General features: G+C 26.2%; 1 protein-coding gene across 3 annotated transcripts; it reads right to left on the bottom strand.

Moving 5' to 3' along the window:
- Nucleotides 1–6,164: 6,164 nt before the first annotated feature.
- Nucleotides 6,165–13,207, bottom strand: LOC113551676. 3 transcript variants are annotated; one of them, XM_026954061.1, is made up of 8 exons: nucleotides 13,010–13,207; nucleotides 8,785–9,080; nucleotides 8,592–8,711; nucleotides 8,366–8,494; nucleotides 7,290–7,373; nucleotides 7,042–7,173; nucleotides 6,853–6,974; nucleotides 6,270–6,706 (listed from the first exon to the last, which is right to left on the bottom strand). In XM_026954061.1, exons 2-8 carry the CDS (start codon nucleotides 9,070–9,072, stop codon nucleotides 6,580–6,582), a joined length of 1,002 nt encoding a protein of 333 aa, XP_026809862.1. In that variant the 5' UTR covers nucleotides 9,073–9,080; nucleotides 13,010–13,207; the 3' UTR covers nucleotides 6,270–6,579. The 3 variants fall into 3 exon arrangements, with proteins under 3 accessions (XP_026809863.1, XP_026809862.1, XP_026809864.1); XM_026954062.1 differs by lacking the exon at nucleotides 13,010–13,207 and having other exon boundaries at nucleotides 6,165–6,706; nucleotides 8,785–9,072; XM_026954063.1 differs by lacking the exon at nucleotides 7,290–7,373.
- Between the last annotated feature and the right edge of the window lie 5,906 nt (nucleotides 13,208–19,113).

Here is a 19,113-nt window from a genome sequence, read left to right on the forward strand (position 1 = left end):
TAATGAGCCACTTATAAAAATGATAAAAATTGTCAATACTGAACCGACTCACTCTTCTAATTTACTTGCTGTATTTTATTATACATATTTTATGTTTTCTTCGTTTTATAATATTTTAATTATTAAATGTTACTTGTAATGTGACCAGTACTGTAGAGATACCAGACCGTATTTTTAATAAATAAATATAGTTCGATATATGTTGTGAATACATTTTTTGTTCCTTGATGGTCAAAAAAATTGACAGTTATTCCACATAAGATTTTCTATGCGTTTTTTACAATTCAAAAATACAGTCATAATTTTCATATTGTATAAATTAATTTTACAATACAATTTTGTAATTTTTAATAATATACGAAGTAAAAATCAATATGAAATAAGTTAACAAAAACATTTATTCAAGATAGGTAATCATAAACATTATAAATATAAACATAAACAAATATAAACAAACATGATATAACATAACTAACATAAACATATTATTGTAAATATATAATATTTATAAATTTACAATAGTGACCGACACTACTTCAACTATGCGCAGCAGCACATACGTCTCATAAACTTTTTGGTTCTACTCCATAAAGATTTACGTTTACGGTGCGTCGTATCACTTTGCTCTTCTTGGCTATCTGCTACTATTGTATATAAATTTGGCATTGAAGATGCGGTGCGGCGTAGGCATTTCATTTCTTTCAATTTTGATAACTGGTCAGATTCTAATAATGTAAAAATGTTGGGCATGGACTTACATTTGATCAAGTTCATACCGTCTGTGATTGTTTTTGGCTGATCCGACTCATTCGATAGAACAATTGTAACCGGAACATCCTTCAGCAATCTGCTAGAGTTTTCCGTTTCCATAATACATATGTTTGGCATTGAAAATGCAGTGCGGCGTAGGCATTTAATTTCTTTAAGTTTTGATAATTGTCGAGACTCTAATAATGTAAAAATGTTGGGCAAAGACTTACATTTGATTAGGTTTATGTCATTCGTGATTGTTTTCGGCTGATCCGACTTATTCGATAGAACAATTGTAACGATCTCGTCCTTCAACAATTTGCTAGAATCTTCCGTGATAGATAAATTCGGCATGGAAATGACGTTGCGGTTCAAGTATTTCAAATTGTTTATTGTTGACAGCTGCAGGTTAGACTCCGATGAAATGTTAGGTAAACTTGCAAAGTTAATATTGTTCATTGTGACCACAAAACGTTAATATAATTTTAGATAGATACAAGAAGAAAATAAACTAAGATGACGATTCAAAAATATTCGATTTGGCAGTTAGTAGTTATCCAGCACACTTCTGAATTGGTAATGAGACATAATTTATAAATGTTCGTTTTTATATTCATTAAATAAACAATAAATCTAATCTTTTCCTTGACGACAACAATTTTATTATTTTTGACAAAAAATGGCCGGTATAAAGAAATATGAAAAATAGTATAACTATAACATATATTATTACTTTGTGTTCATTTTTATCATAAAAATCATTTTATAATACATATGATTAATTTATAGTTTTTGGAGTATGTTTTAAGACCATATTTTTATTATATATATTTGTGTTAAATATATATAAACAGTGGCGGACTGGGAGACAAAAATAGCCCAGGAAAATCATAATTTTAGAAGCCCTCAATATACTTACGGCCTTATATATGTATAATATATATTTGTAAACACAATTTAGCTTTTAAATTTTTAAGTATTTTAATAAATTGATATAAAACAAGATAAAATAACTATTGTATATTTGTATATACTCTAGTAATTGTCATGTATATAATTTAAATTACAATCAATTTGAAATGAGAAAGCTTATTATTTGTTTTGTACTTTTAGGTGTTTTATTTTTAATTATAATATTTTACTTCTTTCGATTGAACTATACGTGAAAAAAACATGTCAAACAACACTAATCATACCAAAAAAAACTTAACAAACTAACTTCTATGTATTATTATATAAGTTTAGTGCAATATGACTACAATAGGCACCAAAGTCAGTTACATATAATATCATGCGCGTTCATACGTCGGATATTCCCACGGACTGTATAATGATAAATATATATATATTATTATTATTATAATATTATTGGTGGGCAATTTCCATTGATTGGTAACGTAAATATAACATCATGACAACGCGTATGTTTTGACGACGTCGTTGCTTGTTTATTCAGCAAAGTATTTTAATTTCGAAAAATTTCCGACGATTTTTAATATCTTAACCTAATAATGTATATTGATGTAGATGTTTTTGTGATTATTTTTTTTTATTTTAACCTTTCTTTTAAAAAAGCATAATTCAATATATTATACAACCGTCGAGTATAATTTAATAATTAATTATTCACGTTTACGAAGATTTATCGATTTACTGTATTATAATATTATTTTTAAATCAACTCCCGTATCGTCTGTGTTTCGCTTTGGGACACCAAACTTTTTACACTACTAATGTCTTGTAATCTATTATTATTATATAGGTAATAATATTATAATATATCGTAGTCGGACACAGCAGGTCTGTAGACCACGATCGCTCATTATTTTATTGTCTGTTCGTGTAATTTACGATAGTGTTTAAGATGCGTAAAAGTTTGCCTGCACCGTTGCAGTACCATGATAATTCAATGGATATTCGACGCACCTTGTGCGACACGCGCACCAGATATCGTTTGATGTGTCGGTGTGAATTTTTTTGTTAGACCAAAAAAGCCGAATGAAACCTACAACCGCAAATCATAATGTGCCAATAATATGACGTGTTTAAAATGTCTACGCGTATATGCCCGAAGTCGCATATGAAAATCAGTAAAAACGGTTTCGCGGACGAATGTGTATAGTTATTCAGTGCAGGCAAATTCCGCTTAGATTAAACCAACGGCGACGACTGGATATGAGTTAAAATTATATTATAATGCAGAATTAACGCACATTATATTAGCCGCCCCGTGTGTGAAGGAAAGCATTTTATCTTTTGTGCCTATACGAATATGTAAGTCGATAAAACGCCATTTCACTATACATATAATATGAGTTGTTTACTAATTTTTATTTTTGTTTTTAGTCATTATTTCCGTAAATTATACAAATATTTATAACAAGAATTTTTTCTCAGAAATAATCTGAAATTATCTTTTACAATAATAATATTAATACTATCATCAGTAATCTTATAAAATGTTTATTCGTCCATTTAAAATCGACGCGTAAATCATTAAATATTTACATGACAACGTATAACGGGATTTTTATTCTATTAATTAATAACACAGAAAACAATTAATTTTGAAGATTTGTACGTTATCGAAATTCGCGGTCAGCGTCAAGTCGATCATATAATACATGAATAATTACGAATGTTTAAGACGTTTGTGGGTATCCTGTCCCGGATTCAGTTCGGTTGATCGTGTAGTAAGGTACCGGCTGATGAGAACTTAGCGCTTTGACATACCTAATCCAACTATACCCGCCGGAGTTCACGACAAATAGTATCCGGGAACGATGTACATGAATTATCTCCGAAGACTTCGTGGAATCTTTCACATGCAGTCATATTTGGCCATCTTTGTGCCGAATAGTATCTATGAAACGAACCTCCAAACAATACGGTAATAAGTTTACGGATATTAAATCGCCGTGCAGAATTCCTGCTTTACCTTTCTGACAGGGAACTATAATACATTATAACCAGTACCGAAGAAATGCTCCGTTCTGCAGCGTTAATTGTTACCGTGATTATGGTATGAGTCTGAAGCCGTCGGGGAAAATTCTATGTACTTGACGAACGGCTCGAGAACAGCATTATAAAAATGACAGGATAAGTCTGTGCACTACCGATTAACTGTGTGTAAAATTTGAAATTAATTATAAAACGTTATTACTATTTTTAACATATCTACATATTATTTAATAAAACGCATAAAATGTCATTTTTGACGTTTGCAGTTGCGATTCACTTTATACTCATTTAGGTATAATGTGTTCGGGATTGTTGGATTTCTATGTTTCTAATAAATAGAAAACATTAGGGAAGTAAAAAAATGGTTGAAATATTAATCCTACTTTATGTATCAAGACTATTAGCTGATTTTAATTTTTACATAACTTTGTCAAAATTGTAGAAGATTGTTAAAAAGACAACATAGTGGTTTATAAAATATATTATTGAAAAAGTCGTAACATGACAACGAGTTTATCCGTGATCCTTGAGGATGGCTGGACGGTCCGAAAAAAAGTACAACAGGCATACATTATAAGAATTTCTTATAGAATTTAATTTGAAATTTTAAAAAAAGCAGTATAAATATGAAAAGTTTGTGGTGAGTCGTGAGATAATACCTATATAATAATCATATGTATTCCATTATAATTATGCAAATGTGCAATATTATACAAAGCATGCAGTTTGGAACATCACTTTAATTGTTTCGTTAATGTAGAACGAATATAATATAGTTGCTTATTTAAAATTAATGAATTAATATGAACATTTCAAAGTTTAAAGTCATAGAGGTGTTATTTCAAAAGCTGATTTTAATTTTTACACAACTTTATCAAAGTTATAAGAATCTACTGTATTCCTACTTATAAGCGTGCGCACAGGGAGGGGGGCTGGGCGGGCCGTGGCACACCCTGCGAGCCGTACCGAAATTTTTATACATAGTAATACATGTTCTAAACATAACGATTTTTGATTTTTCAAAAATCATAAAACATTAAATAGGTAGGTGAAAAATAACTGATACACAAAACACAATAATAAATAATAATAAATTAAATGTCTTTAAAAATAAAATTGATTACATATTGTCATATTACCATTACAGATTGCGAAATTGTATTAAACTGTGTTGGCAATTACAATATTTCTTATTTAGCTAAAAAAAATATGTATCTGTTTTCAATTATATGAATGGTTTATGCCTTAAAATAGTGGGTGATTATGAGTAGGTAAATTAAAGTATGTAACATTTTAATTGTTTCTTCCATCAGAGTTCAAGTTTCTTAATATTTATTGGCTTAGTCCACTCTGCCACAAATGTCTGCGCACGCCTATGGTAAGTGTTCAAGTATGTTTCCCAAACAGAACGTATATTCGTAAAACCCCGTTTCCCTGTGCTTTATCGTCATTGTCGACATATGCGCAGAGCTACGGCAGTTTACGTTCCGCAGAAATGACAAGTCGCGCGAACGTCGGATCTAGCGAGCATATGACACAGTTCCAGTGACTCGCCAGCGATCCGCCAAATTAGTTGTACATTCCTCGGTTCATACGCATGAATTATTTAAATGTTAAATGCGTTTTACACAAATATGTGAAACAACTATTCGTTCAATATAGATATGATAAAATATTTTATCTGCCCATATTTTTTTAAATGTACTCTAGTATTTTGGGTTTCTACATGAATTTATGAAATTAAAAATATTGGTCACCACTTGTTTTGTGATAAACATTCCTATATATAACTAGTAAGAACATACAAATAAGGACAATACAAATTTTTAGAATTTTACGCATCATACATTGTCTAAAATTAAATTTTTATAAATACTATAATACTTAGTAATATCTTACCTAATACTTATAGTGTTTATACTGTTTATAGACTGTAGGAATTTTACAATAATTTATTCTTTTTGTTTTAACTATGGGCAATATATTCCACATTAATAACAAAAAAATGAATTTCAACTAGATGCGTTACAATTTATGAATTGCAAATGAATAAAATTCAAGTATTTTTTGGTGTATAAATGTATAATGAATTATTATGGTTTACATATGTCATACAGCCATACATAACAGGTGCGGATTTAGTAAATTTTAACAGGGGGTGCTCCAAAAAAAATAATGTTACACCTTATTACTTTCTAAATTCTATTTAATTATTAGAACCAACTTTTTTTTTTAAACATCAGTACCTATTTATTAAATATTAACTTAAAAATTATATATATTATTATACATATAATTCTTCAATAACTTCCTCTGGAGTAATTTTACTATCCCTGACAGTGGCTTAGACAAAGGGGGTGATCGAGCACCCGTAACCCCCCTGATACATATAAATTTATCCAATAATACGGATAACTGATAAGGATTAAGGAAAAATAAAATAACAATTTAAATTTTTATTTAAAAGTAATCCCTATAATAATTTATTAAAAACAATAAATTAAAATAAATAAAGTATAAATAATTAAAAAAAAATATACATAATTAATAGGTCAGACTACTATGGTACAAAGTGTATTGTTATACAAACAATAGGAATAAATATAAAATATAATACTCAGTAAAAAAAAAAAAAAAATATTTATATATGTAATAAAATATTATCCTAATAATTCTAATAAGAAACCAATGCGGATTTATTGTGTACGTTTAAATGGTCAATTTAAGAGACGAGATCTTTGTTTTTGATCGGATTGAAATCAAAGGAGAGCTATTTTAGATATCGAAATATGAAACTGATCGTTTAAGGTAATTTAAAGTGAAAAAACTATTAGGTATTTAATTTGTATGATCGGTGGAAATCAAAATTTAGACTTCATTACAAGCCAAGTAGAGTTGACGACAGTCATCTCCAGATCGTCCACGTCTTCCAGCGTCATAATATACTTCAAAAGGTGCATTACCAGTCCTTTGTAGCAAGAAACTTGTTGCATATCTAAAATAATAAGTTATTTATAATATTATTATTTTGAAACAATCAAGCTTATATAAACCATTAAGGCATTAACCCATTACATTATTAACACATCATAAATTCAATAAAAATTAAAACTAAGATATTAATAAATATTATTTTCTTACGTTCCAAGCTGACAATATATGGCACTAGAACTTGATGTTTCACCTGAACATTCTTTGTTAGCTTCGCATACAAACTTCTGAGCGCAAACATCATTAGCCGTATTCATTGTTTTCATATATCCCTGATTTAATAAAAAAAAATTATTATTTTTTTATTTCAAAATAAAATATTAATGTAAAATATCTTACTTTGAACATGGATAAGCTGGCTACAGCAGCATCAGACATGGCATCTTTTTTACCTAAAGATCTAGCTGACATAGATCTGTGACTGAATGATGTTTTCAAAGCATCCAAAAGATTCACAACGATATTGATGAACTGTTAACATTACGTAGTTATTTGAAATATTTTAATCACAAATTAAGAATTATAAAAACAGTTGCCTATAAAAAGTTAATTTGGGTGGTAGCTAAAGCAGTGTGTGGGTATCTTACCTCTCCAGCTTGTTTGGCCATGGTGGCCACTTGATCGGGATCCCTGCTGCCAAGAACTGTAGATAAGACCGCCGCCAATACACCCTACGTACCGTGCCACCATATACCAATTCATTAAATATTTATAAAAAGAAGAAAAGCATGTTTTGATCCTAAGGACCGGGGACTTGAAGCTTAATATTACTTTATTATGGATATTAATTTATTGTTTCCATATTATATTCTAATTTTAATTATCAGTGAATATATTTAAAATATGTATAATGTATAGTTTTGTGATATAATATATACATATAGGTAATAACTAAACATAAATACTTAATATTTTGAAAAATAATCTAAAAATAACTACATAGAATAGATAAGCAAATAAGTATAGTTTATCAATTTTCTTCACTAAAAGCCATAATAATAAAAGTCAATAGATACTACATTATAATGTACATAAATAAGCAAATATTCGTTTTTTTTTTATCTAAAAGTTTGTCATAAATATGTATTCATATCTACAGTAGAATATTGTGATCAATTTTGAAAATTGAAAGTAAATTACCAAAATTATATCAATTGCATAGAATAAACAACAATTACCAAGTAAGTTGTTTTTTTAATTCTATTAAAAATATTAAGATAGTAATCATACAATTTTATATAATATTCAGATCATTTAAGAAGCGCTTGAATCATTTACTTAAAACTAAATAAATTTAACGACTTACTTAATATTTATGCATTATAGTCAGAAGCTAAATATTTATACAAAATAGTATTTTAACATTAATACGAGTAGGTATTTAATATAGTGACAGATTATAGAAGGTGTATTTAAGTTCTCGTATACCTATTATAACCCCCGGTCCAAATTTCATTTATACATTTTATTTTATTTAATAAATGGTTCAAAACATAAAAACTAAACAAATATTTGATATAATATTTTAATTAAACAATAAATATAAGTTAAATTTATAAATAAAATATTTAAATATATTTTTTGAAGATTAATGATTGAACCATCCATTATAATAAGTTTCATATAATATATACATAGTGTTTATTTTAATATTGTTAATTACCTGCATTGGAGAAGAGTTATCAACTTTATCAATTCCGTCTCCCGCTACATTACCACCGCCCAAAAATGCGGTTAAAATTTTCAAACCTACTGATAACAAATTAGCCCAAGGCGATGTTGGAGCGATAGCCTAAAAATAAAAATTATAAATTTATAATAATTAAAATAATTATATACTAACATTTTTTAAATTTTATCTATAAATAATAAATGAAACTAGTTTATACCTGGTCACCGTCCAAAACATCTGATTTACTAGGTCCGGCGGCTGCACTTGCTGGATTGAACAGCATTTGCATTATCATTCCCAAAACACTACTCCACGAAAAACCACCCGCCGCGTCTTGCTAAAAGGTAAAACATTACATTGTAATTATTTTATATTCTTTTTTTATTTACAATCGTGTTTTGTTATCTAACCGATATAGAATTGGTTTGTACATCTTCCAAGTCATTACGATCTTCTACAACTCCTGCAGTTGATGACACTACTTTTTTATTAGAATTTGGTTTTTCAACAAATTTTCTTGCATCTTGTTCAGGTTGATAAACCGGATAATTTCCTTGATAGACGGGATGTTGTGGTTCATATTGATTTTGTGCTTGAGAAGAACGATGTTCTTGTGGGTAGGTGAATACGGCCGGTGCCATCAGTGTGGTTCCCATCAGGCAAAGGAAAGCCCATCCTATAGCCTGTTTGTTGGCCATAATTTGATCTGGGAAAATAATAACGTAAAAATAATATTATATATTTTTAAAATAATAATTTTAAATCTGGTAGTTTACTAGTATTATACCACTGTGCCATTATACCACTATATAATATACATTACACAACCTATACCTAATTTTTAAATAGATACAATATGTGTGGAATAATAAAAAAAAATATGAAAAGCTATTTTTATATTATATTAGAAAAATTATATTTTATAACTCAAAAAGACCAAATTATAACTAAATATTATTTTCATTTTCAGTAAAAATTAATATTTATTATATAATATATTTATTCATATTTCATACATATGTTTATCATTAAAAAAATACAATAATTGAATCTTTATCATTATTTAAATATTGTTTTATAGTTGTATACATAATAATAAAGTAATCACTAAAATGATATCTATAAACCGGTTTTACAATATTATCCAATGCATATTATTTGTGCGACTTTCTTCTAGTGTCTAAAGTAATATTTTTGTCTTATTAATTATTGTAGAGTTCAAAAACCTTGCATTTCATACTTCACATTTCAACGTCAATGACCCTGATCATTGAAATGCATTATTATTAATAACGCGTCTTCGTAATGAATATTAAATTGACCCAACAATCAATATTAAACAATAATGATGAGTGATGACCTATGTGACTAAATATGATTTGTATATGGCGTATATCTATGTGTTTTAGTACCTACTTAGTGAGTTTACCGGTACTAACAAATTTTAATTTCTCCTGAAACAGTTTTGTATATGTACAAAGTTGCGTATGCAATTTATTTATTTCAATAGTCATCATATTTAAAACCGTTAAGGTTTGTTTTAATAGTTTAAAACAATAATTGCTATAAGTAGTAATTATATATTAATATTTAACAATATAACATACAAATATACGAATTACCAATGAATATTATATTTTGAACTATATTTTACATAATCGGTATAACCCTGCAGTATGTTTATAGTCACAATAATGATCCACCAATCACCATTAGATGCAATTTTAAATAATAAATACCGCTTGGACAGCAACCACTTAGGTTAATGGGTGTGTAGGTCAAAACTTAGGAATTTCATTTTGCCAATGTATACCTACCTACTTATCGATTATATTATTATAGTGTACATTATATACCTATCAAAATTATGTTTACGTGGTTATGTTCCGATCTTCGATAAGAGAAAGAAATACTTTCGTCGCGGTTTAGCATTAGACCGTGAAACATATTGATGTAGATATATATATATAATTTTTTTTATCGCGGATAATATTTTAGTAGGTATATATTTAATTGTATTGTCTTGTTCTGTCTAGACGCTTAGAAAGTAAACATGATATGTAGGCGATCATATCTAAAAAAGTAAAAACGTATCAAATCAATTGTTTTAAAAAGAAAAATATTACATGTATATCATTTTTTATGCATCACGCACTGCAGTGGATGAGCTTATACCTATAATAGCAAGTACTTAGCAATAAAATAATAATATAATGTAAAATGTATGCCATGCAGATGTGGATTATAAGTACATTTCGATTTCTATGGATTAATTTTTATGGTGATGGAACGAAATTACTAGCTATTATAAATTATAATTTATAAGATGTATTAATGTAGGTATAAAATTACGCTGTGTGCACTGAAGACAATAGATAAGATATTTTGCATCGTTCACGTATAGTATGAACAAACATAATTCTAATTAACATAGTTTTTTTTTCATTGTATCTACTTATTATTATTATTATATAAAGCATTTTTAATTAACCTAATTCGACGGATTATATTTTGATAATTATTATATTGATTAACAAAAAAAAAAACTTAAATTTTTTTAACAACGGTTTCGTCGATGCTTTTTAGTTTTATATAGATTATTTTAATTATTGTAATTTAGGTAGTTATGTATTTATAAATAGAAGTATATTATTTTTTCAACTAGAAAATGAATAATTAGTTGTCAAATAATTAACTTTTTGACGCTCTCCATAAGATTGATACAATTTAAAATAAAATAAAAATAATTGCGTATTAGAATAGATTCAATTAAATATTCAAATTTAGGTAGTTATCTTTTGATTATTATACACACTTCACATTAAAAAAAAGTTACAATAACATTTCGTTAAAAACCCTTTTACGACTGTTTTTCTTCAATTTTTAAATTATTTATTTCTTACTTACTGGGATAGATATTTTTTAACATATTTTTTAAGCAATGGAACTGTAACAACTGAAATTTAAAATAAAATTGTATATTTAATATAATATGCACATAATTTAAACATATTTTATAAGTATATACAATATATCATACATAACATTGATTTTAAATATTATGTACTAACCTACAAAACGATAAAAATGGATGTTTTTAAAACAGCATTGTGTTAGAGATCCTGGGAATGTAACTACCGACAAAAAGTGGCCTACTCTTAACCTTGACCACCATTGCCTGTGTCACGCATACGCAACAATAACCAAGTAACCCACATAGTCCGGTCAGTTACTTTCATTTAAATAGTAAATATCTACCATACTTTTTCTTATTTAAAGACTGTCCCATCATTGTTTTTACTTCCTCATATACTAATATATATTTCGTTGACCTAGATTTTGGTACGTTTTTCTTATAACTCTTAAACATTTCCGATATTATATAATGACATATATATTATAATATTAAATGTATAACTCATAATTTTTGTCGGATTTATTTATGCTTAAGATAATAATCTTATAGTTTAATTTTGATTATTTGCAAATACAAATTGTATTATATATTATCATTACATAATATAGTATAATGTAAGTATAAAGAAAAATTAAAACATATATAAAACTGCATTTTATATGTGCAACGTCTGGTATTATAGTCATGATGGCAACTTTGTCGATAGATGTTTTCTTTGTACAAATTTCACTTTGTAATTGGAACCGATATTTATGCCTATTGCTTATGACACATAGTTGTTGGGAGAAAGTTCGGTGAAATCATCTTGTCGACCTCATCGTATACTACCAATGTAAATACATGGCGTCGCGTGAATCATAGACATAGTATATACACGTAAAATAAGCATCACATTTATATGAGTATATAGGTAGCTATATATATATATATATTATAATATTCTACTGCAGTTTTCAAACGTTTTTTATAGATAGGTACAGATATTATTATTATTATAGGTATAGATATTATTATTTATAACTATTTTATACACCTAAGTACCAGATATAAGTACACCTCGAACAGACTAATCGCTTATTAATATAATATATATAGTTGTAAATCGTAATACACTATACATACTCAAATAATTTAAATCCAGTTATTTTAAATTATTCTCGTGTTAATAACGAAATTACGATACGGACATTTATAATATAAATTGTATCACAGATATTTTACTTATTACTATAAAAATAAAACACTCAGATTTAAAACAAAATTTTTATACACGAGTATATTTTTAATGTGAATATATATCGTTGATATAAAAAATTTTTGTAAAACTATATATAATGTGTATAATATAAGTATAAATATATCGTATATAAGTAATGACATGACGTGTTTTAACTTATAATATAACACCGTAGAATAAAGACCTATTATCTTGTATTACTTTGTTTAAGTCTAAATACTACACATTTTTGAAACATCAAACTAAACATTATTTATATCATATAAATAGATAACCATAATATCTACTCAATACTATGGTACATCTGTTATGTGATTTAAATTTATGAATATCCTTTAACTTTTATAAATAACAGTATTATTAGTGTATTTAAAAATCGTAGTTCAGAATATGATAATAATTATTGCTGCAGTAGTAAAAGAAAATAAATTACTACTAAATTTACTGCGTTTAAATATTAATATTATATTATTGTTCTTACCTGCGTTAAAGTCTCCAAAATATATTCTTCTCTATGTTGTCAAAGACAATATTATTGTTCTAATGAAACTATGCAGTAATATTTAAAGTTCAAAAATATTAACGTGATTTTAAACAAATGTATAAATTCAGCAATATTGGAACTACCTTTTCTCGGACGGTTACTGCGACGCGACTGACGGAAGGTAAATGGCCCCTGTATAGAGTGCAACCGGTTCTCATTCCGGCAATCCCTCCTTGAACTTGTTCCGGCCTCCGCGGGTGACCCACATTTCAAGACCACCACCACCACCATTATTTATTCTTAAAAATGTATTGTAACGATGGACGTCATTGATTGTATTTTTAAACGATTTTTTCCGTGACAAAGATTATTAAGACATGGATAAATATAATTTTATTATACAAACCAAAAACAATAATATTAATATAATTTGTTTGTTCTATATAATGTATAGATAATAATAATAATACATTATATAAATTAATCGTACGAATAATTTTCATTGTATTCTTCACATTTTATACCCAACAATTTTATAATTGATAAGACTAGCAAAGACTACAATTACTTTTGCACGTTTATGCAACTTCGTGTACAGTACAGTTTAAATTTATATTTTTTTAAATTTTAATTAGTATAAAAGGTACCCACAATCTGTACATCAGGTTTTTGCAAGTTTATTGCACAATAAGTAATGATTACTTATTAAGTATATATATTATGTATAATTACGATAAGAGGGATATAAACAAAGAGGGAAATACATATGAATAAGTCACCTATTAATGAAACTTAGTTTAATATTAAAAGGTTAGTAAAAATTATATTTTATTTGAATCTATGATGAGGAATTCCAAAAGGAAAAGAAGGGTTATGAACTTTATAGAATTCTTATGGAAGGATTCCAATGATTTTTAGTCTAGGAAAAAACGTCTATAGAAAAGTACAACTACGTTCTTGATTGATTTATTGCCATGATCATTGTGAAGAATTATTTTATTAAGATAAAGTGTGATATGGTTCGAAATATTTGAATTTTATTTTAAACAACCCCTATAGAATATAAATAAAAAATAAAACGTTTAGTTTTTAGACTATAATAAATTTATTTTTTGCCAAAAATAAATTATATAAATAAAAAAGATCTTGTGAACATCACGACATATACTTAATTCAATAATAGGACTAAACCGTGTACTGCGCATGAACTCTGGATGAGTACTATACTATTTATATAGACATATTCAAAAGTATACATTTGGGTATTTAAAACTTATTTACTATAAATTTAAACGATTGTATATATATATATATATATGTACAATATTGTATAACTGCACATTGGTTTACTAGAATAATTAATATACATGTATAATGCATAGATACTCTAATATCTAATATTAGATTTAGATATAATAATGCATTTAATTATGTTTTTGCTATATTTTAATGATATTTAAAATTTAAATAATTTGGTGCAAAACCAAATGAAAAAATCAGATTCAAAATGAAAATGGTAATTATTTTATAAAACAATAAAAGTCTTAGATGTTTTAATAAAAGAAAGTAAAACTTGTAAATTTTACAATAGTAAAATATTTTTAGATTTATTTATTATTTTAATATATATCATCATTACAGTATTTCATATACAAGTATATAATACTATATAAATATTATAAACTATAGCTATTATTGAGTTATCATACGACTATAATTTATTGCTCATATATTATATTTCTTAAGTTTGCAATAAATAGGGGTATACCGTATACCTTCCTATAAGAAATATAATATTAATAACGGTTTGTATCAAAATAATTTAATTTTATAATTTAAATTTCCTGATTATTATTATAAATGTAATATAAATCATAAATTCATACCTTAATGTATTATATATATTTATATACTATTAGGTAGTATAAATAGTATAATGTATTACATAATACCTATATTTAATATTTATATAAATTATAAAATTAATAATATAATAAATATTTATTATTAAAAAATAATATTAATAACACATTTTAGTATTATATAATATGCTCGTATCACAGTTTATTATTAAACAAAAAATAACAAATTTTAATAACCTAATAAATTGTCAAAAATTCTTCATTTATTAAAATAATTTTTCTATAAATATACTTATAAAGTTACTATAATAACTGTATCTATATACAATTTATTTAGTCACAGGGTTTAGTTTTAATTGTTATAATTAATAAAGTAATTTTTTCACAAAAATTGTTATAAATCACAACATTGTATTTTTAACAATTTTGTTGCAATAGCTGGGTAACGTATATATATTAACTATATAGGAAGGTATTAAATATAAGGCACTAACATTACTTACATATATTATATTTCACAAATAGTCATTATATGTATAGGTACAGACGGTAAACAGTTGTGGAATACCGTAACTAATATAGTTAAGTTAAATTTTTAATTTTATTTTTACAATGTAGAAAAATAAGTGGAATTATATTGAGGACACAATGTTTTCATGCATTTTAATATCCATCTAAATCTGGCAATAGCAGATTTACACGCGTATTTAATTCAATAATTAAACACCTGCAGTATATATATATATATATATATATATATATATATATATAATACAGCTAAACAATACATTACAATATATTTTTCAATAAATAGAATAAATAATTTTAAAGTAAACAAATTTCAAGATAAGATTATCATTCATCACGAATAAAATAAAATAAATATCTAACTAAATCATTATTAAAAACCATATGAAGCCACTTAATACAGTACTATCTGTCAACCTATACTTATTATATTTTAAATTATAAATGACATATAATGTGCATATATGTATATATGTAATTACTATAGTAATTAATAATATGAAGAAATTGATGAATTTACAAAGCATATTATTATAGGTTGACTGTTCAATTGACTATTGACCACATTGGTATAAATGTATGATACCTATGTACTCAGAGCCCGGCATTGCTAAATTGGGTTTCGGAAAAAAAGGTAGTATATTAAATATAGTAAGTCAAATTTTATATTTACAATATAAATATTGTATAATGCATAATATGGTTTTTATAATATCATGTTCTCAGTAAAAACATAAATGATAAATATTTGACAAATTAAAATTCAGCATGATATTATTTACAACCATTTGTTGTACGCACGGTGGTAGCTGAAAATTCACACCAAATATTTGAGGGAAATGTATAGCATCAGGTAAGATATAAGTATACTATAGTATATAATCGCAAAATATCTGTATTCGCTTGTCATTTGGTTGTATAGCTATTAAATATTTTACAAAACATTCGCCAACTTCTTCAGGTCTTAGAAATGGCTAACTAAAAAAAATATTTAAAAAAAATTGCTTTTTTTATGTTTAAACTGTTGTATAAATATAAAATATTAAAGTTTTAAGTTTTTAATATTTAAACCTATAGTTGTACCAATGGTTTATAGCTGGTACCCAACTTACCTACTACCTATTTATACCCGGGACTCAATTAACTGCTTTCAAAATATACACACATTTTCGCGAACCCAATTTATTCTGCTCCCCAGGGCCGTACCCAGAAAAAAATGTCAGGGTTTATACAAATCTTAGTAAGCGGTGTATAAAATAATAATGAAATCATTTCTAAGTTTCCGTAATGTGAGAAAATTTCTATGGTGTATTGATCCCTCCTTAGATACGGCTTTGTAATATGTACCTACTATTTTAAATGATTATCAAATCAATAATATATTATTATATTATACTAACATATTATACTATTTATACTACACATAAAAAGCACACATCATGCATTATATTATATTACTTAATTGTATGTATAATAGATAGTATAGTATTCTTTTCTTAGCATATGATCATAATTATTCGGTAAGTGAGATCTTTTTTAAAATATAATAACAATAATTTTGCAAAAAAATAATAATTGTTTATACAGTCATTATATAACATTTGCATAATCGCCATTAAATATTTTGTACAATTGTTTTTGTTTTGTTACTATATATATATATATACTATATAGGTACCAAATGGATGTCAAACGTATGATGAAACAAATACTATCACCGAGACACCGAAAGCCAATCAGTGGAAAATTAACGTATGTACAAGAATAATAAATATCAAACACATAACATGTTTTTCTTGTCAACTTCCTTGTGATTCCAAACACAACAAAAGTATGTAAGGCATAATGTTATGTATTTAAACACAAATTATAATGGTTTCTCTTTTTTCTATAAATTATTAAAAATATTTAAAAACAATGACAAGTAAAAGCGTAACATATATATGTTTCATAATAGTAAACATTAATTTTATTGTATGCTAACATAATTAAAATAATTTAACTAATTTAAAAAAATTAACATTAAAATAATCAAGTTATGTAATCAACATATTTCATTTAAACAATAATAACGATATGAACTTATTATAGAACTCGTTTTCTAAAAATTAAATTAATTTTCGGATAAGTAATAACTAATCATGTATAATTTTAAACTATTCAATATACTATATGGAGAGATCATATTTTAAAAAATAATTTCAAAATTAACTTCGCACGTAAAAATATTTTTTTTTATGTGCGATATAATTAACGCAAAATATAATTGTGTTATTCGTATTAAACACCATAGCGTTACGGTACGGACGAGACAGGCACATCAATTTCACAAGTCTTGAAAGAGAGCCATTATACCAAATGCGTAGTAATAAGAAGTACCTACAAAAAATATAATAATATAATCTTCAAACGATTTATTATGTCCCGTTTCCGTGTATAATTTCCGTCACTTTAAATAATATATATCAATTGACAATAACGGATAAATAACCATTCTATACTATAAATATATTTAGGTACATAGTTTACCACCTAGGTAATAGAAGATATTTTATAACAGTATTCAACTATAAGGTTAGTAAATTACAAGTATAAGCCAAATATGTTTTCATTATTTCGCCTAAGCAGACTAGCAGAGCTACTGAGTATCTCACAAAAAAATTTTCGCATTTAAAAAAAAAATAGATATACTAGATCATCGCACTATACTGAACCGATAGGCGAACGAAGCATTTAAATTTATAGGAATCGTATTGACCACTCAATTTTTGTGGATAGTTTCGAGTTTTCAATAATTATTTTAATTAAAAATGGTATATATAAATAAATTATTCATTTTTTTATTTACATTACCTACGTTCCAGATGATTCTAGTAATTTAATGTAAAATTTCAAAATTTTCAAAATAAATAACATAATTTAAGTCTGCTATATATTTAAACAAAATAATTATTTAGTGAAACAGTTGTTAGTCCCCGATACCATTTAAAATTTGGGTAATATTAAAAATATAAAATAAAGTAATGGAACTATATTGCTAAACGAGGAGGAAAATATGGAACTTTGTCTTTGAAAAGGTTAAACAATTCAAGTATCTAGAGAAAGATCAAATCCAGAACCGAGAAGATTGGAGAACAGTGATGACGGTAATATATTCTTAGAGACTTATGAAGTTAAAAAAAATATGAAACAAAGAAACCGAAGTTTTTCTACAAATAAACAGTAGGCACAATATACAATAATATAATATGCATTTTGGCATTACAATCATATTATGTTTCCTTTTGTAAGTTGATACACAGGTATGAAAAACGAGTCAATTTTGAGAAATATATCAATTGTTATAGACTGATTTATATTAGAAAATATTCACTTTGTAGCAGGGGCGGCTTTAGTTCTTAACCTAGGGGGGGGCAATAGTTTTCTTACATTAATATTATATAAATAATTAAATCAATGAAAATATTTGACAAAATAAAGAGTAAGATGTCTTGGAGGGGGGCATGGCCCCTATTCCCCCTAAAAGCCGCTACTGCTTTGTAGTACATATAATACCTACAATGTCTGTATGTATAGTAATATGTGTATTATGTAATAGAAAGCAGCTAATTGTTATTAAAGTCATAAATCATAACTGTTTAATCTTATTTGCATTTGAAAAAAGCGGATAGTATTTGCATGATGGCTACCAAACATATTATTACATCACAA

The sequence above is a fragment of the Rhopalosiphum maidis genome, chromosome 2 (assembly GCF_003676215.2).
Source record: "Rhopalosiphum maidis isolate BTI-1 chromosome 2, ASM367621v3, whole genome shotgun sequence".
NCBI classification, from domain to species: domain Eukaryota; kingdom Metazoa; phylum Arthropoda; class Insecta; order Hemiptera; family Aphididae; genus Rhopalosiphum; species Rhopalosiphum maidis.